General features: G+C 35.4%; 1 protein-coding gene across 1 annotated transcript in view; it reads left to right on the forward strand.

Moving 5' to 3' along the window:
• The first annotated feature begins 1,280 nt into the window (after nucleotides 1-1,280).
• LOC143238589 (transmembrane protein 181) overlaps nucleotides 1,281-24,065 on the forward strand; it is a 108,774-nt gene continuing 85,989 nt past the window's right edge. Inside the window, 1 exon segment of the mRNA XM_076478951.1 lies at nucleotides 1,281-1,522. Within this exon segment, the coding sequence (XP_076335066.1) occupies nucleotides 1,386-1,522 (137 nt within the window). The 5' untranslated portion in view covers nucleotides 1,281-1,385.

Below are 24,065 nucleotides of genomic sequence, written 5' to 3' on the forward strand. Positions count from 1 at the left end.
TGTCTTCCCTCTAGTCTTACACTGCTAAATTAGGGACGGCTAGCACAGATAGCCCTCGAGTAGCTTTGTGCGAAATTCCAAAAACAAATAAACTTAACCAAAAGAACCCCTAGAGTTAAAATACATAACAACATTTCATACTCTTTACAAGAAGACGTAACGCAAGGCTCTGTTTCAAGCTCTCTACTTTACATATTATTTGTTTGTTTTTTGAATTTCGCGCTAAGATACTCAAGGGCTATCTGCGTTATTATTTATGAATGGAATTAACTTATTGGTGCTCCCTTAAACACATGCCTCATAATATGCCGATGATGTCAATGAACAGAGCACGTCACGAGCCCAACTCCAAGCAGTTGAAAGAATACAAGTCACGCTCGATCACATAGTTACGTGGTGAAATGCCTGGCGTGTTTCTCTGACTTCACTGAAAACACACGTCATTATCCTTACCGTAAGCGACGGCAGAATACCAAATAAATTGACGTAGTTTAATTGAAACTATGTGACAGGTAAGTCCAGTTTTCGAAAAAAGTCAAATGTCTAAGATTAACCCTTAGGAAAAATCTAACCAGGAATATCGTTGAAATCGTGATTAAAGCAAAGCAATGAGTCAATTATCTAAAAAAAATAAATAAAAAAATCGGTGGTTACTCAAAGCTGTAACGCTTTGTTTGTTTGTTTTTATGGGCCTGGCATGGCCTAGCGCGTTAAGGCGTGCGCTTCGTAATGTGAGGGTCGCGGGTTCGCGCCCGAGTCGTGCCAAACATGCTCGCCCTCCCAGCCGTGGGGGCGTTATAATGTGACGGTCAATCCCACTATTCGTTGGTAAAAGAGTATCCCAAGAGTTGGCGGTGGGTGGTGATGACTAACTGCCTTCCCTCCAGTTTTCCATTGCTAAATTAGGGACGGCTAGCGTAAACAGCTCTCGTGTAGCTTTGCGCGAAATTAAAAAAACAAATAAACAAACAAAACATTGATTTAAATGCGACATTTTATTTATGAATTTATAAGTTTATTTTTAGCAAAAAAAATTAACAAGAAGCTTTAAATGAAATATCCCATCAAAATTATACATTTATATCTATAATCATATTTGAAATTAATGAACTTTGTTTTTGAACTTTTGTATTAAAATTCAAAAATCCCTGTGATAATGATGCTAACTTAATTTTGGACACCAGAAACCTTTTTTCAACCTTAACTGCAGTCTGCAGCAATTACAGTCAGCTGGCAACAATATAATCGATTTGTCTCTTGCAGGAATATGCGCAAACAAATGCGCAACTAACCCACAACGCTAGCAGTACGATGCCGACCTAAAATGGCTTATTTGCAGTGGTGTTAACCATTAAGTAATGTAACGAACCGGACAACAGTACAGAATGCCACATCACCTCTCGGGTTTTAATCCTATCTCATATACTCCTGCGTGGAAAATTAAACTTGGGTCATTTCTTTCTCAATTCAGCGATTTTGGAAGATTCATCGCTCCGACCTATTATCATGACCGATGTGAAAGGTATGAAGAACTCCATTACTGCTAAATCAAAGCATAGAAATTAAAAGTCAGCAGATGGTTGATTTGTTTATCAACAGTATTTGTGAATCTGTTTTGCTATTGTTTTATAATTTTGTATAAATATATATATATTAATTCATTCATTTAGAGCATTTAACATATACTTAAAGTCAATTTGCCCACGTTTAATTTTTCATTTCAATTTTACCCTGCTCAGATTAATTCTAAATAACTTTTTACCTGGTTTTTAACCTGTTTTTTGCCCAAGCGCTTGGTATTTAAAGCACAGATATAATCGCTTATATTTTTATATATTTAAAACACAGATATAATCCGTTGTATTTTTACATACTTTGAGACATTTTAAGAGGGTCGTTAGTTCTAATATGGACGATGAAATGTAAAATACAAATATTAATTTTTATTATCATTTTGTGAGTTCCCTTCCAAAAAATCTCGTCATTCAGTGGATCAGCGGTAAGTTTACGGGTTAACGACGGTTCGATTTCCTATGGTAGACAGAGCACATATTGCCTATTGTGTAACTTTGCGCTGAAATGAACAACCAAACAAACCCAGGAATCTCAATAAAAACAATATAGGCCTCTGGTAAGTAAGACGATACGCTTGTAATACTAAATTTTGTGGTTCGATCCCTGTAGTAAGCGTAGTAATCAGACAAAGAAACAGTATAGAAATAAACTTTTTTTAGATAATTCCTTACTATACTTGTATTTGTTTTATGTCATTAATCCATCCGTCTATCTACATAAGAAAACAAATGTTATTTGGATTATTAAATAGGCAACAAATACATGATATACATCATACAGTATTATGTGTCTATATTTATTTAGTTTAAACCAAAAACTGCACAACTGGTTATCAGTGTTGTCCCTACTGTATAGATCAAACCCACAATTATGGCGTTGTTGAGTTGAGCATTGGGTTGCAATCCGAGGGGTTGTGCTTATCTATCATATGGAGGTTGGTTGCCTTACAAGAGTTAGAATAGAACGGCTTTACAAACCTTACCAATGGTCTTCTGGTTTTATACTCTCTTACTCTTTTCCTTGGTACACCATAAAGTGTTTGCTTGTTTCGAGCAGTCTCGTTCCCTCTGGACGCCATTGAAGAGCTTTCATGGTTGCTGTTTTCATCTTGCTAGCAAAGAGAAGGTCGATATCATACGAGTAGAGTTAGTTATGCAGGATTTTATAAAGGGGGTTAGTTTTACCCATACATTGCACACGTATATACAGATGATGACATTACTATACAATTGCTTTACTTTCTCTCATCCACCAGGGGACCAACCGCCTTGAATTATATGTAGTACTTCTTGTGGGCTAGTCACAAATTTTATGTTGGTAGAACTGTTTGTTTATGGATTATTTCCAGCAAACCAGATGAGATATTGCTTTGTGACCTTTAGCTCCATTCTTGAGAGAAGAATAAAGTATCCACCAGCCTTATGCAAAATGTTTGTTCTGTATAACGATGAATGCTCAACCATTTCTCTCAGTATATTTAGTGTTGGAATCATCTGTGGCTATTATAACAGGATACTGTCTACCATTATTTATGAATAGGTACTGACATCCCTTACCCTTTCACCTTCTGCCCAATTTCTACATGTCTAAACTGATTTATATAAATACTAGTGGCACTAAATGTTTATTCCACACAAAGACATTTGAAATATGGTGGTGAACAATATCTCAGTGATGGCTGTATATCATCTTCCAACCATGACTGTTTTCAGCCTCAGATGACCCCCGACTTCATTAGTATCTGCAGAGTCGTTTTAAACCTGGAATGTCTCGTGAAAAGGACAGTGGCTCAATGATGAAAAGCACGGTCTACACACTACAAAACAGTGAAGAAAATTTGCTTGAAAGTACTGTTGAACAATCTGTTATGCTGCTGAGATTTGTGAGGTATGGCTGAAGGGACCAATCTTGAACAAGTGTTTTGTATCTTTTCAACCTTGTCTAGCTGCATAGTACTCATAAAGATCATCAGTAGCACAGGATCCACGATAGAGCAGATAAAACTTTCGTAAACCTTTAGTGGGTGATGCTTTTCTTCTCTATTTCCTTCTGCAACTTTTCATTCATTTGTGTAATCTCTGAATGCAAGGGTGTTAATGTTGCTGGTGAAGTTAAATAATCTGTCAAATGATACCCATAGGTACTTCAGTGTTTCTTTCACAGAGATGGCAGTGCTTGCAAAGGATGGTTATGAGTTGTCCTAAACAATGTCTCTGTTGTTGAGTGTGGAGAACCTGGTTAGTTTTGCAGGATTGGTGACCACTCTTGGATTATTTCACCACTTCCCAACCCTGCTGAGAGATGATTACATTTTATTTTAAATTTCTGCTTCGCAAGCGCCTATGTTGCACACTAAAATGTCATGATTTCAGTTAAAAGTACAAAGTTAGTTTGTATTTCGCTGTTTTTATATATAGTGTTACTAAGTGTTTAGTTATATATACATATCCACAGTGATACTATGTGTTAATGAAATATATAGTATTTAGTTTTAATTACAATTAGTGTTACTGTGAGCTTAAATGTAAGAACATAACCTGTAGATGTAACATTAGAGTTGACTTGTGTTCAGTTTCAATGCTTATACAAAGCATCAAGTATGACACAAAGACTAATCTATTGGTAAGATCAGTGTTAGTGTTAAACCACCTGGAGCCCAGTTTTGTACATTAAGGTATTTCTGAACTATAGGATCCATAACCATCATAACTTAGATATGCAAGCTGAATCAGCTAGTACTACACATAATGGATAGGATGACAAATCATGAAGCAAAAGAGACAGTTCATCACATCTTTTTAGCAGAGCGTTGAAATAATATGGAAATGCCTAGTTACTGATTCTAAACTTAGTGAGAGACTTTAATTCTTTATAAATGAATTATAAGACCAGGAAAGTTTGTTTGTCTTTGAATTTCGCGCAAAGCTACACGAGGGCTATTTGCGCTAGTCGTCCCTAATTTTGCAGTGTAAGACTAGAGGGAAGGCAGCTAGTCTAACTCTTGGGCTATTCTTTTACCAACGAATAGTGGGATTGACCGTCACATTATAACGCCCACAAAGGGCGAGCATGTTTGGTGCGACGGGGATTTGAACCCGCGACTCTCAGATTACGAATCGAACTCTTAACTCACCTGGCCAAGCCGGGTCTAAGACCAGGAAAATAGAAGTATAAACACTGAGCTAATAAATAATGCTTTAGTGGAAAGTGCACTAGACTCCATTCGTCTCATATTATGATAGGTTATAGCAATGTCAGAAGTATCAGGGAATGAAAATACTGCCTTGAGAAACTCTCTAAATTTAATATCTGCATACTATTTTAAGGCACTAAACCCTCAGACCATGAGGAGTACACTCTCAATGGCTTTAATATGATACCACATGATTACCCAGAGATTAGGATCACCATTGCAGTTCCGCATGAAGCAACATCAGCTATGAACATTAAGATAGCTCTCAATGGAAAAATCCCAACCGCAAGCTGAAAATCATCAAGATAATTAACACAAAGTTATCATTCACACATCTAAATCATCAATGTGCAGATGAAAAGTAACACAACACATAATGCTGAAGTTTGAAAACACTTCTATGTATCTAATGGTAGAAGACTTCAATGCCAATGCGATATACCCCACCTCAGTTACAGATGAAAGTGAAAAAACTAATGGCAAAGATTTGCATTCTGCTCTCCATAATATACTCACCAACCTGGAATAAATATTGGCATAAAACAGCCTAGAAATTCCTGCACAGACGGTAAACTTTCTCACAGTGCTTATACTCTCAAGCTCAAACATCTCTCAACCATCAAGCAAAGTCAGGGCAAAAACATCTGCAAAAATAAAACCTCATTCTGTGAAAGGCCAGCCATAGTTCTTTGATGCCTGGGGCAGAATTACATGTTGTGGCCTTTTACTTCAACACTAACCATGGTCAAACTTTTATCTTTGCAGGTCCCCATCCCCTTTTCTTATGAGGTCTGTGGCAGTCCTACTCTTCTCAAATGGCAGCCCTGCATATTGGTAGGACAGCAATATTGTTAAAGCCTGAAAAGTAAGCAATCAAGCCAAGCTGAATCTATGAAAATAAATTATGATTTAGCACATGCAGAGGACGCAGTGATTGAAGGTAGCTCTAACATCAAATACAAAGTATTTAGGAGCCTCAGCCATTTCCTACCTCTCATATCTGTCATGTTCAAGTCACCCTGATGAGTATTGAATGAAAGGGCCTCGTTAGCCCTGTATACAACAGATATAGTGTGTTTAACATATTGGCACAACACGTTATGTCATTAGATAGTTGTTCTTTGGATTATTTGGAAAATAAATGCCAAAACAGAACTCACTCAACAACAGAACACATTACAATACTATTTTCAGAAGTGGGATTATTTTGGTGAAAACAAATATAAATTGACCCTGTGTCAGGATAACGACCAGATCTAGAAGTGAAATCAAAACTTTGCAAGATATAATTAAACAACCGCAAAACAGTTATGATTTGTTTGTTTTTTTAATTTCGCACAAAGCTACTCGAGGGCTATCTGTGCTAGCCGTCCCTAATTTAGCAGTGTAAGACTAGAGGGAAGGCAACTAGTCATCACCACCCACCGCCAACTCTTGGGCTACTCTTTTACCAACGAATAGTGGGATTGACCGTAACATTATAACGCCCCCACGGCTGAAAGGGCGAGCATGTTTGGGTCGACGGGGATGCGAACCCACGACCCTCAGATTACGAGTCGCACGCCTTACCACGCTTGACCATGCCGGGCAAACAGTTACGAAGAAAGAGGCAGAAAATTAAAAAGGAATATTTGGAAGAAATAGTAAATTAGAAAAATAGTACAAAATAAAGGAAGATAACTGAAAACTAGAGGCACAAGACAGAAAAGCAAAAAGAACGGAACATTGGTTGTTTTGGAATTTCGCACAAAGCTACTCGAGGGTTATCTGTGCTAGCCGTCCCTAATTTTGTAGTGTAAGACTAGAGGGAAGGCAGCTAGTCATCACCACCCACTGCCAACACTTGGGCTATTCTTTTACCAACGAAAAGTGGGATTGACTGTAACATTATAACGCCCCCACGGCTGGGAGGGCGAGCATGTTTAGTGCGACACGGGTGCGAACCAGCGACCCTCGGATTACGAGACGCGTGCCTTACGCGCTTGGCCATCACGGGCCTAAGAACGGAACAGAAACTGAAAAATAACAGGAAATTTAAAAGAAATCTAAGAGGTGAAAAACAGGGATTTGAAAAAGGAGTTTAAATTAAAGAGACGTAATATTGAATGAAGAATTAAAATAAAAAATAAATTGATTGAAAATTAACAGATAAAGCTATTTGAGATTTACAGAGTGTTTACAACAACAAACTGAAGAAGTACAAAAAGACATGAAAGAAGTGAAGATAGAAATGAATTAAGTAGAAAGAACATTTATGACACTATGTGTGTGTTTTTGTTATAGCAACGCCACATCGGGCTATCTGCTGAGCCCACCGATGGGAATCGAACCCCTGATTTTAGGGTTGTAAATTCGTAGACTTACCACTGTACTAGCGGAGGGCTAATGACACCATAACACCTCTGAAAAACTAATTATTAAGTGTAAGGTAACATCACTACACCCTTGCAAAAATGATAAAATTATTATGTTAGAATAATTAAAATCGTTAGATCTCAACACATCAATCTCCATGCAGTAAATAAGCCTAATATGACTGGCAACGTCCAACGCGATGCATCATCATGACGTCATGAACACTGTAGTGCTACATTGCATTGCCAGATTGTACATTTGCATTTTATTTTTTCATTTGTCTCATTTTATGTTTGAATGAGTGTATATATAAAATTAAAATTCTACTTTTCTTTCCCTCTGCTCTTGCCGATGTTGACCCCTTAACAGCGGCTCTCAAAGCACGCCTAGCTGGCCACCTCTGTAATAGGCTATCTGAAATTTGTTCTATGTAAATAACCAAACCATGGATTTCAGCATTGCAAATCGTTAAACTTAACCGTTCATCCAGCAGGGGGCATTAAAACTTGTAAGTCTGATATTTGATAATATAAGCGTGCGGTAATACATTCAAGTGAAAAAGTTTTATATTAAATCTGTAATCAAATATTTCAACTAAAATTATTAAACAACAACATCTAAGATAAGACTTGTTAGGATGAAAGCTCCAGCCGTGTTTAGTCAATACACCCGCAGTGAAATAAGTATGGATATGAATATTGAGCTTCAAATAACTATCGTAAATGAACTTGAGGAGATACCAAGTTTTCTACTCCGAGATAAGTAATTCGATTAAAGCAGCAGTTTCGTAGTTGTCTTTTGTTGTTGTTTTTATTATACTTTGAAAATTTGTTGAACCTAATACGAGAACGAAAATAGTTCTAAATAGCTTAGAAAACTCTTATAATATACTTAATAAGGGAAAATGATATCATTTCGTGGGCATTCAGTTCTTGAGTCTTGCTTGCAGGATTTCTTTTCGGACACTGAGGATATTACCAACTGGACTGAAAGATCATTACACTGGTTGTAGCTAATGATGTATATTTCACATTAATATATTATTCCCAAGGCTTATCTCAGAGGTGAACAATCACTAGATGGCAATGCATTTTTGTGGTAATTTTTTCATCGTGTATTTTGTGAAGGGATTCAAAAACATATCTCATTCTGATTGTTTTTAACAGTTAAGCTTACCTGAAATATACATTAGGTTCTAAGATAAATTAAGCACAGAATTAATAAAATATAGCCAGTAAAGGAAAAGAAAGAAACATAAGTGAACGAATAGAAAAATGTTTTAATTATACACACAAAAATATTTTTTTTTACGATCTATGTTAACGCCGCAGATGGCTGCTGGTAGCAGGAGAAAGTATGTCTATACCAAAGAGGAGAAGAGCATATTACACTGTTGGGTTACAGATGTTAGCTAAGTGTAATGTCCCAGAATACTAGGTTTCCTTCGTCAATGAATATATTGATACAGCAGATAAAGTGTGGTTAGCGTATTATTATACTCTCTTTCATGTTTTAACTAATTAATTCTTATCGAATTCTTAAACCAAGGGAGACACTACCTGCATTCGACTGAAAATCTCGATTTTTCCCATCAGATGTTGAAAGCGTCTAATAATATTTATTTTTCTTAGCTGAAAACTAATCCAAACGATGCTATTGTACATTTTATTAATAGGCTGGAAGTTCTGCAAAGCACTGTCGTTTGTTCTGAAACAAATTTTAGAGAAAATTTTTATTTGAGACCGACTTTGTCAGTGCTTTATTGTTAAGTCTAACAATTTGTTCGCATCAGTTGTAAATCAGAGATAGCGAGTGGAAGAAACCGCCAAAAGGTTTTACTACTGAGCAAGCTACAAATATGTTCAATCAGTTAGATGATGGATGAAAATGATGATTCTGATCTTGAATTTTACTTTGGAAGAGATTCAATTAATGAAAGCGATTAGAACAGCCATCTAGTTGTTGTGCTTCTCAATCAGCTGATAAGAGGATCATCACTCCATCCAGGACCTATTGGTACAAAGAAGCCACAGAAGTAACCCCTAACTACACCTGATCAAACTCCTAGATCTATGTCCATTACCAGTGTCAGAGATAATGATAGGGCTGAGGCAAATCTATAAGACAGATCAGTCACAAGTAGTGACTTTCAGTTTTTGCTAAAAAACAGGTGTGATCGTGGTGTACACGCTGACATCAATGATCACTCAACGCTATTCAATTGTTTCAAAACTCTGTTTATGTAGGATGTAAGTAACGCTTTCATTGTTGCTGTCAACGAATATGCCAAAGCAAAATTTGTAAAGAAAACGCCTGTTCAGAGATGACACAGAAAAAGAGTTAAATAAGCATAAACTCACCAGGCTTTGTAATATGTAACCCTTCTCTAAGATAGAGAATAAGTGTAAATAAACAAAATTCAAAGTCCTTCTTATAAGAACATGAAACAATTACTCGTACAATACCTGCATGTAAATTCTGAAATATTTACATAAAATATCTATATATTCGTCCATAATGATATATGTGAGTAGATGGCGCTAATTTTCATCAGCCCTTAGAAACCGAGAGTGAGAAGAAGAGTGTTGATTGTGAATGATACTACTACTTCGATCTTTTTTTGTAATTTATAATATAAGTATTTAATATTTGAAAACGTGTGACAAATTATTGTAAACATCACTATTTGAGTATGAATTATCGCCCACTTTATCTCCTATGGAAAGAACTGCATTAATTGTCAGTGTTGCCGAAAGAAATACTACTGTTACCCTCATTTTACACTAAAAAATACAGTGCTATCCTTATTTTAACTTATTCGTGCTCTGTTTACGTTTCAAGCTCAATAATGTTACCTGCGTTGGAGTTAGAAGGGTAAGCAAAATAATAAGATAAAAGTAGATCTAAAATCTTAAACCCTTGCGTGTTGCAGCACTCACATAAAAGTGGGACTGTTTAATTTACGTTGTGTACTGACTTATGAATAGTATTACTAACTAATATTACTAATACTAGTTGTATAAAACTTTTAAGTAAGAGTGTAATGTAAAATTTATCTGAAAAGTAATGAGAGGCCTGTTGCTAGTGTTGCCTTCATTGGTCTAACAGATCCACTAATGAAGAAAAAAGGTATCCAGCCTTGTCTAACAGATCCACTAATGAAGAAAAAGGTATCCAGCCTTGATCATTTAGATGTTTATCAAGCTTTGCATAGATTAACTTAAATTTCCTCCACTTTCCACATCTGAAGGTAAAAATTGAAGAAAATGTAGAATTTAATAACCTAGCTATTCCATTATCACTAGATATTAGTCTTTTAATACCATCCTTTAAAGACTCCACTCTCATTTAACATTTTGCTTACCCTTAACATATTTAAAGAAATCCTTACTTTTAATTTTTACATTTGAGCTAACCTTTTTTAAATAATATATTAACCATTCCTTCATTTATGCCTTTAAATGAAAAGAGCAAAGGTCCTATACTTTACTCTAAGGCTTTTGGGCTTGTGCTTGTCAGCTTGTAAATAGTTTTGTGATCACTTTCTAAGTTGTCTCCAGGAAAAAGATCTTTCTGGCAGATATCCAGTTGGTATACAAGCACTTCTTCAGGTCTTCCCAGTGTAAATCCTCCACTCTAAAGTTACCAGTTTTGTTTACCAGATCTTAGCTACTGAAATAGTTGACCTTTTAAAGTTTTTCTCTGATTTTGTACAGCACAGCATGGTGTAAAATAGGTTGGTAGTGGCACTGTCTGTGTAGTGCAGGTCACCCCTTAAGCAGCTTGTTTGCCCTTTCCTGCAGATGGATGGGGCTGTCACCCTAGTCTTAATCTCTAGTTGCCTCAAAGTCAGACATATATTGTATGGTCTGATCAATCACTAACCCCACTAGATTTCTTGGATTATTTGCTACATTTTTATGCCAAATTTATTTGTTTATCATAGTAAGAAGATAGAATTAAGTTTTAAATATAACTTACTAAAATCTTTTGATGTGCAGTAAAATATGTTCTCAGTTAAAGAGTTAATTGATTAATACAGTGTTCTTAAAATTATGGCACAAACAAACAAATAACTACAAAAGTAATGGTGGATGCTAAACCAGTTACCTTCTCTAATCCAAAGTTGAAACATTAAAAAATAATTTGGTAGCACGCCACTTGTGTTCCCTCTATTCAACAGTTAAAAATTAATGTCAGTAGCAAATAGCCTTATTAGCTTTTCCATAACAAAGAAAGAGCAAGCAAATTTGGTGCCAATATTGAAACACGTAGTAGTGTGACCACAACAATTTGCTGCAGGACACAGTGTATTATTATTATTAACAGGAGTGATAGTTTAGTGATTTTCTACCTACTATATCTCAGACTAATATTCCAAACTCTCACATATTTTCACGAGATGTGCTCTGCTTGCTTACTTCACATACCAAATTTCAAGGCAATCTATTAATAATTACCTGAGATATGACATTTCTAATTTTGATTGAGTTTCTTCCTTTTCTTTATTTTCTTTACACCAAAAGTATGGAAACTATTTGATACAAAAACATAACATTTATGGATTCCTTTCAAATTTAATATATTGATATATATTCTCAACCTACAATTAAGAGCCCTATTTGGTGTAAATATAGCTATGTGTGCAAAGTTACTCAACAAAAACAGTTAATATTGAAATGTAAAAACTATTTTTGTACACACCTGTGCAAAATGCCAAAATGGTCCAGTTTTGCTCTTAGGTGATGCTGTTGTCTAACATTTTTTCTACAGCATCACCTAAGAGCAAAACTGGACCATTTTCAGTTGTTTTTTTTGTTGTTATTTGGATTAAAGATAGCTGAAGCAGCAAAACCATGAGGTGAAAAGAATGCATATACATTAGTAGTTGTTTAGGCCAAGCAAACTAGATCAGCAGTTAATTGCTTGAGTTTTCAAAAGAATCAAACAGGTGAATGGTTATTATTGAATATTTGTTGCCAATTTTTCAGCAGAAATTTATTAAATATTGTGAAATTATTGTAATTGAAGAACACTTAGTGTCACATGGTAATAGCTTAAGCAATTAGCATAAAGATGTTTGATGAGACTACCAATTGTATGGGAGTGATGACAAGAAACTGTTAATTTAAATTTTATGGCATTAGTGTAAAGGAAGCCATTATCAGTGTTTTAGACAGGAAAAGTACCATTATATAATTTAAAGAACCTGGTTGATGCTGTAAAGTAAAAGTCAGTTCTGAATAATAGGGTTGTGATTATAAAGCTAATGTTGGTTACCATTGAGTATCACCACCATAATTGCTGTAGTTTGTTGAGTGTTGACAAAAAGACATATCTGATGAAAAACACTAAGTATTAAAAAAAATAAAAAGTTTACAGGGGAAAAGGGATTGAGTGTGCAACTTAAAAGAATGGAATTGAAACTGGTAGTTACACTTATAACATTGATAAGAATTTTACACAAAATATTCATTCATCAGTTAGTTAGACTGTATTTTGTTTTATCTGCTATCATGTCTGAAGTTGAACAGAAAGCTGGCCTGGAGAGCCGTCAGTTGGAGGGTAACATATCCTCCATATACAGTAGATCCCTGTAAGCTCTTGCACTCACCATTAATTACATTTTTAAACTTGGCATACTGTTAACCCTTTCATAGTGGGCTTGGTATGGTATACATGTATTTATATGCACATTTGCACACATTGTGTTCACACTATAAGGTTTGATGCAGTAGTAAAGATTACTATTTTTTTGTACACAAAAAATCAGATTTTTAATTAAGTATTTTTACTAAAACTTTGTTTGTGAAAATATTGAGTCTGTTTTGTTGCTTGTTTCAGTGTGAAATGATTTCTTGTTATGATTGAAAAACTATTCTTCATCTACAAATCTCAAATATTATTTATGTAATTTATAAAACCTCCCAAATACATTTCAAACATTTGTTTTCAGTAGGATCTGTCAATTTAACCAACATTATAATCATCATAAAAAATTAGGAAATATATATTATGCTTTTTTTTTCCTGCTAGTATGACTATACATTTTAACACAAAAATTCAAATGTTTAGTCTAACTAGCATAAGTCTCATAATGTTAGAACTTGTTATTGCTTATTATATTGACCTTCAAGTCATTGAACTTATTTCTTTTAAAATATAAAACAATAAATAAAGAAGCAAAAGTAAATAATTATCTTTTCTAGCTATGACCTTTGAACTTGATTGCTGCTGGACATAGGTTGCTAATCCTTTTTAAATTTTACATGTTCAGAATATGAAAAAAAAATTTAAGTATCATATGTATATATGGTTGAATAACTAAAAATACAAATTAATATATTGATATAGAATTCCACAATAAATGATCAAGCTTAATAAAGTTATATTTAGGTCTAAGGTAAAAAAACTTGGAGCAGACAAAAGACACAGCCTACCTCCTTCAAATATAAGTTTGAAAGAACATGATAGCCTTTTAACAGATTAAAATGGCTGAGAAAACCATGAGGGGAAGATTATAAGCTGTTAATTGGTTAATCATATGCCATGTATTGAAGTAAGTGTATATGAGAGACTGTTTCCAAAAATGGAAAGAGGTGAATAAAGCCACTGTGTTATATTCAGTACATAAACCATAGGTCAGCAAAATAAAAAGATATGAAGTTTTTGTTTTATATTCTACCTTGTTAATATTGGTAATTTGAGTTCCTAATTCATTTGAAACTATAGACTTAGTATTTTGACATCACAAACATTGAATTTTAACCAATGCTGCATTCAACATATCACATGACTTACAAAAATTGATATTTAGGTGCATTTTGTTTTTAATATTTACTTTTAAATTAAGAACTTGTATGTAATATTAAAGTTTGATTCCAAACTTGTTGATTTAAATTCATAAAATAGCATTTCAATAAAATTTTGGATGTAAGTCAACAATTGTCATGGCATGGCCTTTGACTCTTGATCTGTTGCAAAAGGGTTATTAGATGTTTCAATTTGTTCTTCAGTTTCTAAAGGTTTTCACAACATTTGTGATTGATTTGATTTAGTAGTTGAATATTGTGATTTTTGTCAGCCACCTTTTGCCTTTCTTTGCCATTACTCTGTTTTCTATTGTCCTTCTACCTTGCTTTGATCTTTCTTTCTATTTCTTTATTTTCCTAATGTAGCTCTCAGTTGCCTGATTAGGACCTTTTTTTGGTACTTTACTCTCTCACCTTGACCCCATTTGAATCATCAGCTACTTGTTTTTTTTTTCCTATTCTCTTACTTTTCTTTAAAGATCTCTTTCCTTCTTTTTCTAGCTTGAGGCCATCACTGTTCTAATATTTATACCTTATGTGCTGTATTCTGCAAGTCTTATTCCCATTTTTTCATGGGTCCAAGAGTAAAAATAGTTCAGTTTTCTGTAATCTTATACTGATATAAAATGTGGTCTGGTAAGTACAACCTTGTGCAAATTAATTGAAACAAGATGGAAAATTACGATTTTTTTCAATATTTTGCATTTTATTTCTGAGAATCCAAAAATTACTCACAAATTAATACATGATATGACTGCCTTTATTTTTCAGAAGATCATTAATCAGCTTTGGCATCTAGTCCACGAGTTGACTGCAATCTTTACTAATTTTTGGATCGCGGTACCACACCTCAGTTATGGCCTCAATTAGCTAATCTTTCATAGTACAGTCTTTACCCTGAAGTCTTTCTTTACAAATCGTCCAAAGATTTTCAATAGGATTTAAATCCGGAGAGTTTCCAGGCCAGTCCAGCACCTTTATTCGCGTTGTAGTCATAAAATGTTTCACAAGTTTTGATGTGTGGCACGGAGCTAGATCTTGCTGAAAAATGCCAGATCCATTTGGAAATCTCTTTTTCAATTCTGGAACAACTCTTCTCTGCAAAACTTTGTACTGTGGTCCTCACATCATACCTTCTACGATATGTAAGCCTCTGATGCTATATTAGCTGAAAAAGCCCCAAAACATCTTCATCAAGGGATGTTTTATGAAATGATTGATGTGAGATTCTCGAAGTTTCTCACCTGGAGATCTGTGAACATGCAGACTTTTTTGACCCTGTACGAAGAAATGAGTCTCGTCACTGAATAACACCTTCCTCCATTGTTCTTGCATCCAGTTCTTGTATTTCAGACCCCATTGATACCGTTTTTTCTTCATTGAGTTGGTAAGAAGTTGTGTTTTGACTGGTCTCCTTGCCATTCTAATGCAATTTTGAATGACGTAATATTCCTCAAAATTTCGTCATATATCCCAAAAATAGATTGACCATACTGCAAAACACAGCTAATGACGTGGTCTGTGTGAAAAAATGACTATTAAAGGAAATCAGCAGGTCCAGTGAGCCTATACCAGCCGCCATGCTGAAAATATTGTAAAATGATCATTTGTTTCAATTAATTTGCACAAGGGTGTAGATAATTTTTTTTTTCAAAATGATTCACAAACAAAATTTGGTAATAACACCCAGTTATGATCACCTAAAATATAACATGATAAACTATGAATGCAATTCCTATCAACATTTATTCTGTGAAGAGAATTACAGAAATTTTAAATTCTTTCAAACATACCTTCTAAGTACTTCCCTTTATCTGGCTATGTTTCCAGTCAGAATTAATTTGTTTTTGATCCAAATCCTCAATGTGTGAAAACATATTTCAGAGATGGATACACTGAACAGAGTTGTGTTCACTATACTGTTGATGTATGCTCTCCTGCTAAGTCAAGTATTATTTAGTTTAACTTGAAGGTTCCTGGGGACAAGGTAAGCCATGTTGTTACACCTCATTACATTGCAGTTAAAGAATAGGTTGAACAGTTGCCAAGTTTTGGTTTATATTTTTGTTAAAAGAAGGATGACATTTTGAACTAATTCTCTTCATAGGATTGTATAGCTTACAACAGCATCTGAATGCTCTTTTACAGTTAAACTTTCAAATATACAGTCTCGATCTATGTAACCATATCTCTTATTAACTTTGTCTCAGTTGAACTACATTTTGGATGCACATTTACGTATACTAACTGAGACCTAAAACTTTCTACATAATGTGAGATATTATGATATATTAATACTAGAGAAAAACTTAGGTTCTAAAACATGACACAATAATACAAAGTTGCTAGTTTAGGACAGTTGAACTTTACACTGATTTTCAGAGTTAAATAAACCTGTGATAAGCTCTTGCTTATAAAAATAACTAAATTTAACATGCTATACTTAAAACAGTTGTTTATAACTAACAAATTTTAAAGTCAGCAGATTTTTAGATATGTTGGCATATTGTCAGAAATGAGTGAAAATACAAATCTCACAGGTCATAATCTTAGAAAAATCTGTCATCCCCAATTTTAGGTCAGTCAGATAACAATAAAAAGAAATATTTTCAAGTAAGACTGGCCTGACAGCTTTCTTTCTTTACATGTGAGGAACATATGATGGTGATGGGTTATTTTTTTACCATTTCTCTTCTGTTGTTTTCTTTCTTGAACCACTTTACACGTGAGGAACTTAGGATGGTGATGGGTTATTTTTTTTACCATTTCTCTTCTGTTGTTTTCTTCCTTGAACCCCTGGAGGTGGACTCCTGTACTTGGTGAGGGTATCTCCCACAGAAGGTCTGTACTTTAAGTTTACCTAAGTTCAAGTGTTTTCTCAGGTCCATATTTTTCTGCAGCCCCAAGAAGTAAAACAACCATTCATTCATGTCCTCAGTTGCTGGAATCTTTGTCCACAGACAGAGACCTGCCTACTTGACCCAGAACAGGATCCATGGAGGTTGATAGACCTTTGTCCAACAAAGAAAAAACATTGTTGAAAACAGAAGGGCTCCCTGCCACGTTCTCCTCCATGTAAATAAAAATGGCCATTCTGATTCGATGGAACTGTTGGGGTTTTTATATAGATAAAAATGACATTAAGGATCTGATTGATTCTTACTATCCTATGTGACTCTTCTTAGATGAAATGATTCTGAAACCTGCTGATACAGTCACCTTTCAGCAATTTTCTTTGTACAGAAATGACAGGTTGTGTGATGGACAAGTACATGGTGGGGTGGCACTGCTGGTTGATCTGCATGTGCCCACCTTGTTTTTGCCACTTGATACATCCTTGGAGTCTGTAACCATCTGTGCTTCCTTGGGTCATACAATCACTATTTGTTCTCTCAATCTGGCTCCTGAAGAGACCTTTGATCAGTCAGACCTTGATGCCCTCATTGAGCAGTTACAGTTTTCCTTTTTAATCCTGGGGGATTTTAATGGACATAATCCCCTCAGAAGTGGTGCTGATATTGATGGGAGGGGTCATTCCATAGAGCATGTGCTCTTGGATCACAACCATTCTTTCTTCAGTACTGGTTCTTATACTTATTTTCATGCACCTAGTCAGTCTTTTACTGCTATTGTTCTTTCTATCCGTGCCTCTTCTCTTTCCTCTTACTTTTCTTGGAGGGTTGACAGTAACCCACATGGCTGTGATCATTTTTTTATTATTTTGAGAGAGACTGGCCATGGTCAATGCCACCCAACCCACATGCCTCTGTGGAAGTTAGACCAGGCCAGTTGGTCCTCTTTCACTGCTCCCTCAGAACTTCATCCTGCCATCACTTGTAAGCCTTTGATAGATGACTGCATGGCAGCAGTGACTAACTGTATTGTCCAGGCAGTTGCTTAATGTATTCCTAAAACCTTGACACAGTATTCTTGTCCTTAGTGGGATCTTGCCTGCCACATGGCAAGGAAAGCTCAAATATGGGCTTGGGATACCTTTCATTGTTATCCTACACTTTTGAACAGCATTGCATTTCAGCAGGCCTGTGCACATGCTTGGCAAGTCATATGTCAAAGCCAGAAGGAAACTTGGATTAAATACACCTAACATCTCTTCTGCTACTAGTTCCAAAGTCATATGGGACAAGATTGGAAAGGTTAGTGTACATTATACCTCTTTTCCCCTTTTGATTTTGCTCTCTGATGCCCAGAGCATCACCAGTACTCTGGTCAGAAGCTTTTCTCATGCATCAAGCACTTCTGCATCATTCCCCACCTTCTTAGCCATCAAGAAACGGGCAGAGAGATTGTCTCTTTCCTTTTGGGCTGATCATCTCTATGACTATAATTGCTCCTTTACACTGGTGGAAATTAAGCTTGTTCTTCACTGATGCAGCAGTACATCAGTTGGATCTGATGATATTTATTACAAGATGCTGAGCCATCTCTCTCCAGCTTCTCTTACTATTCTTCTGGTTGTATTTAACCAGATCTGGCATGAGAATGTTTTTCCTGATGCTTGACACCATGCTATTGTACTCTCTTTTCCTAAGTTTGGGAAGGTTCCAAAGATTCATTCAAACTACAATACAATTGCTTTGACAAACTGTCTATGTAAGATCTTAGAGAGGATGAAAAATATATATGTAAAAATGGCTCGTTTGGGTTGAGAAAATATCAGTGTGTAATATAAAAGATATAAAAGAGTTGATAAAATATTTTCTCAACCCAAATGAGCCATTTTGACATGCATATTTTTCTCTACAAGTGGGTTTTCTCGACATCACTAATTAGAGAGGATGGTTAATACTCATCTTGTTTGGTTCCTTGAATCAAACAACCTCCTCTCACCCACTCAGTGTTGGTTCAAATAACAGCACTGAACTCTGGACCACCTGATTCAACTTGAAACATCAATCAGGGAAGTCTTTCTTAAGTGACAACATCTTGTTTTTGTATTTTTTTACCTTGAGAAAGCTTATGATACAACATGGAGGTATGCATCTCATCTGGGTTACATGGCCATTTACCCATTTTTATTAAATACTTTGTAATGAACAGGCACTTCCAAATCCATGTGGGTTTGACACTTTTCCGTTTTCTCCCACAGGAACTTGGAGTTCCTCAGGGCTGTGTTTTGAGTGTCACACTTTTCATTATAAAGATTAATGCCATCAGTGGACAACTCCTTACAGTTGGAAATGGTCTCTGTGTTGATGACTTTCACTTTTCATATCAGTTGTCGAGCATGAGGTTCATTGAATAGCAGCTACAGACTGCCTTCGATCATTTAGTTCTGCCACCAATAAGGTATTCACCCAGATCTCAAGCTTTATATTAGAGTAGTTGTTGTTTCTGTGGTCCCTGAGACAAAGTTCTTGGATCATAAGCTGACTTTTATTCTACACATCAAGCAGCTACATGTCAGGTGTACAAGAGCACTGAACATTCTCTATATCCTCTCTTCCACCTCTTGATAAACTGATTGATGTTCTTTGCTAAAACTCTATCATGCTCTTATTCAATCAAAACTGGAGTGTTTCTTGTCTATGGCTCTGCCAGGACCCTGGCATTGAAGATGTTGGGCCCTGTTCACCATCAGGGACTTCAGCTCTGCACAGGGGCCTTCCACACTTCTCCAGTCCATATTTTGTACACTGAGCTTCATGAACTTCCTTTATACCTTTATTATTTGCAACTGGGTCATTCCATGCCAACCAACCTATTGCTTTCCAATTCAGGTTTGATTTATTCAACCATACAATACAGTTTTAGGATTTTTCATGGCTGAATAAATCAAAATAAAGTTTTTGCTTGAATTTTTTTGAAGAAAATTTATGAAATGAACTGGGAAAATTCTTTTTATTGGGTGAGTTTGCATGGAATGACCCAATTCTCTTTACTGTACACTTCAAAACTTTGATCCTAACCACAGCATCCCACCTGGGGTTGTATATTTCTTCCTCAGTGGGCCATGTTTTTTCAGAATAGACAGTCTGACATTAATCAGTGATGTCGAGAAACCCACTTGTTGAGAAATTTATATGCAAAAACGGCTCGTTTGGGTTGAGAAAATATTTTACATAGAAGAGCGAACAACGTTTCGACCTTCTTCGGTCATCGTCAGGTTCACAAAGTCTGACATTGTTCCTTCAGGCATTTGTATCCAGGCACAGTTGGATGAATTGTGTCTGTCCTTGGATAACAAAGATGTATCCACTGGTCAGCACATCCCACTATGGCTAATTACCATCCCCAAATCTGACTTTTCTTTAAGTCGTTTGAAAAAGGCAGATACTCCTTATTGGAAGTATTGCCTTCTATTTGCTGAACATCTTTTCAACCAATCTTCCATTTCCATTTATACAGACAGTTCAAAACCAGGTGACTTTGTGGGATCTGCAATGGTTTGTTCTGATTTGGTTGTTGCACACGGGAATTCCCTCTACAGTTTCTATGTTTACTATCAAATTGTGCACCACTTATCTTGCTCTGGATCACATAGAAGCTATGCAGAGAATGAACTGTGCTCTTTATACTGACTTGCTTAGCTTTTTATTGACCCTGGAATCACTTCATGTTAGTTCTCGCCCTGTTCTTTTTGATATTTAAAACCAACTGGCCCATTTCTCTCTATCATCTATTTCTATCCAGTTCTTCTGAATGCCAGGGTACAATGGTATTTGCAGGGACAAACTCGCTGACATTGCAGCTCAGTCTGTCTGCTCTGGTATTATCACTGCTGTGTCTGTCCCATACATGGACTACAATCCTGTATTCAAGGCTTGGCTCCTCACCAGTTGGCAGTCAACTTGGTGTGAGCAAAATGATATCAAGCTTTTTCAAATCAAACCTTCTACTGCTTATGGCTGTCTTGCTCCTGTAAGGAAGAAATTGTTCTGGCTAGGCTGTGCATTGGTCACAGTTTTTTAACTCATAACTTTCTTTTATGTGGTACTGATGCACCAGTCTGTGGTCTGTGTGACGTTCAAGTCTCAATAGCTTACATTTTACTGTCATTCATTCCAATCGAGAGAGACAGCACCATATTTTTACCAGGGGTTCACCCTTGACACTGGACAGTGTCATTAGAAATGGGGACATTTTCCACCTCAGTTGTATTTTTATAATTTTTAAGAGCCATTGGTTTTTTAACTCTATTTAAGATTTTAATTTGAAAATTGGACTGTTTTGTTTTTAGCGTGATTTCTTTTTGCATATTTTAATTAGTTTACCTTTTTATTGTTTTTTTTAACACAGATAGCCCAGTTGCTTTGCACTAATAAATGCTAAACTCTCTCTTTCTCCCCTGCTTACAATTACCCATTCTTTCTTTGTGACCTCTCCTAATCCAGAGATTTTATTTTACTATTTTTATTGGTTGGGTTCAGCACTTCATTTGGGCCATTTTTCCTTGAGGATGATACTAGCAGACTCTTCCCTTCACTCCCTCTGGCTTTGCTCTTTTGATAACTATTGGAGAAAATCTTGTAGACAAAGAGGTGTACAGTGTCCAACACATTCTTTATCATATGACAATTTCATCTCCATCTAGACGTCTTCATTCAGTCATCATTCCTCAGTCTACTCAATATTAAGAGATTAAGTATATCGTATATTTCTTCATCCATTTTTAATAATAGTCTCATCTCTACCTCAGGATCTGCCCAATAACTGGTATTTCCTCACAAAATATATTTCACAAACCTGCACTAAGTTAAGATAATGGAATGGAAAGTTTTAAACCCATCCACCTTGGCTTCTATGTGCTTATTGTTAAGGTGGGTTTTTCTCAAGATTACTATGATGATCTGTATTTTTCTGTTTGTACATTCCATATTATATTATGTGTATTATTGATTAAGTAAAAATCGTACCTGGCTTATGCATGCTGTCTTTTTAAAATAGATTGTGTAATAACCTAATACACTTTCTCCAGTGATTAGGTTCAGTTGCATTCATTTGCCTCTACAGTGTCTCCAATGCAAATCTCTTTCCCTCCCATCTTTAAGTGGAGTACAGGAAACCTTTGTCGTTCCAAGTTCCTAGCTGCTTGGGTGGTCACCTTTGGAAGTAGAACAAGGGTGTTCATACCAATGTAGTGCAAGTCACCCCTATTATATTATATGCCAATTTACTGGATTTCTTGACAAGCTGTATGAGGCAAAGTGTTCTCTTTTGGAAGGCAAAAATGGCTTTAGTCTCAATTTCTGTATGTATGGTGATTAATTTTACAACAGAATTTATATCAAACCATACAGTTGATTATTGCCCTAGCCACATTAAACCTCATGCCCATTAAATCTGCTGTGTGAAAAAGCTTAGTTGGTCATGTATTTTTCCCATCCATCTATGCAATTCATTGGCTTGTTTTTGCTTTCCTCTTTTCATACATGTGAAGAATGTACACTGCCTTAGAAGAATGTAGCCTCCCTTGCATGTTGTTTTAATAATGTTTTGCTATTGAGTGTTACACTATGATTTTTCTGCTTTTAAAATCTCCTCTGAAGATTGCTTATCCAGGTTTTTTATTTTACACCAATCTCTCCACCATATCAGTGTGTAACTCTGCTACCATGTGCAGAGAGGTAAGTGAAGTGTTTTGAAAGTTAACATTTTCTTTAACTGAATATGTATTTTTGATAGATACCTCTCTCAACACCTTTCCTCTCTTCATCCTCATTATAGGTGCACATTATTTCTTCATCTAACAATGAAATTAATTTTTGATGCAAATACTTGTAGAAATCTACAATACAAAGATGTGTAGGCCTCCTGTTAGTAGAGAACCATTGCCACATGGCAATTACATCATATGGGAGCACAGTTTACTTCAAAAGTGATTTATATAGGAGATAGTTCAAGGCTGGTGGCTTATGGAAAATTTCAATGGCAAGTGCATGAGAAATTGCTATTGTGTACAGAGTGATAAGTGTTTATCAGAAAAACATTTTTTTGGTAAGAATGATGTTAACTTTAGATGTATTTTATAGTTTGATGCATAAAGCTTATCAAGTTTAAAGACAATGTTGTGCCTCTCTCTTGAACCTTGTGTATAAGCAGATGTTGGCAATCATAGCTATCCATCTTTCTTTGTCTCAGATTAAGTGGATATATCATTGTCTTTCAGTGCTGAGATGTCAATACACCTTTTTAGGCTAGTAACATATTTTGTTCTTTGATTTCATCTGTCTTCCCCCCTCCTCTTAATCTTTCTTGTCATTATTTGGTATTTTAAGCCTTCTTTGTGGATGATATGACTTGGGTATTTTAAATTTCTTTATATAATGGTTTTTATAAGATATTTCTTTGCATTTGCTTTTTCCTTAACTTTTTCATTTTTATCTTCCTCAGTCCATATTATCCTGAGCACTCTTCAGATCCATGTTTCAGTAGCCTCTAACTTCATTAGTTAATGTTCATTACTTACATCCATAACATTTGAGTACTCAAGTTTTAGTGTTCATAGAAATGTTATTTAGTATTGGATTCATTTTTGAAATTATTTTTTGCCATTCCTATTTGTTATTTCTTCATTGCATCATAAATCTGGTGTTATAGTAAAACCTAGATATTTAAATTTATTGATATGTTTTATTTTATGTCCTTTCTTTTGTGTGTTATAGGGGTGTGTGATTCTTTTCTTTGATATGACTATGCATTCAGTCTTTCTTTTTTCCATTGATAGATAAATCTTTGGCCTCACTTTGAATAACTACTATGTCCAAGAGATATTGCAGGTCTGATTCTAATGCTGTTATCAAAACTGTCATGTGCACAGGAACTCCAAAAGTTGCACCTGGTTCTTGGGAATGCTTGTTATATGCCTTCTTGTAACTTTCCTTGGACCCAAGTATGCATGTACAAATCAACTGTCATCAAGCTTTAATTTGTTATTCCTTAAAAGGATAATTTATCCAATCTTGGATTAAAAGCATGCACTATTATATACCATCTTGATAGGTTTACAAAGTCATATGTATCTTACTAACATATTGTGTTTTATTATAGATTTTACAGTTGGATATAATATTTTGAAGATTTGTAAAAGCAGTCATGACTGGAATTATGCAGAAAAAGTGAAGAGCTGCTGAAACCTTTGGGAAAAGTGGATGTAACTTGAATTAGTGCAG

The sequence above is a fragment of the Tachypleus tridentatus genome, chromosome 13, assembly GCF_004210375.1.
Source record: "Tachypleus tridentatus isolate NWPU-2018 chromosome 13, ASM421037v1, whole genome shotgun sequence".
Lineage (NCBI taxonomy): Eukaryota > Metazoa > Arthropoda > Merostomata > Xiphosura > Limulidae > Tachypleus > Tachypleus tridentatus.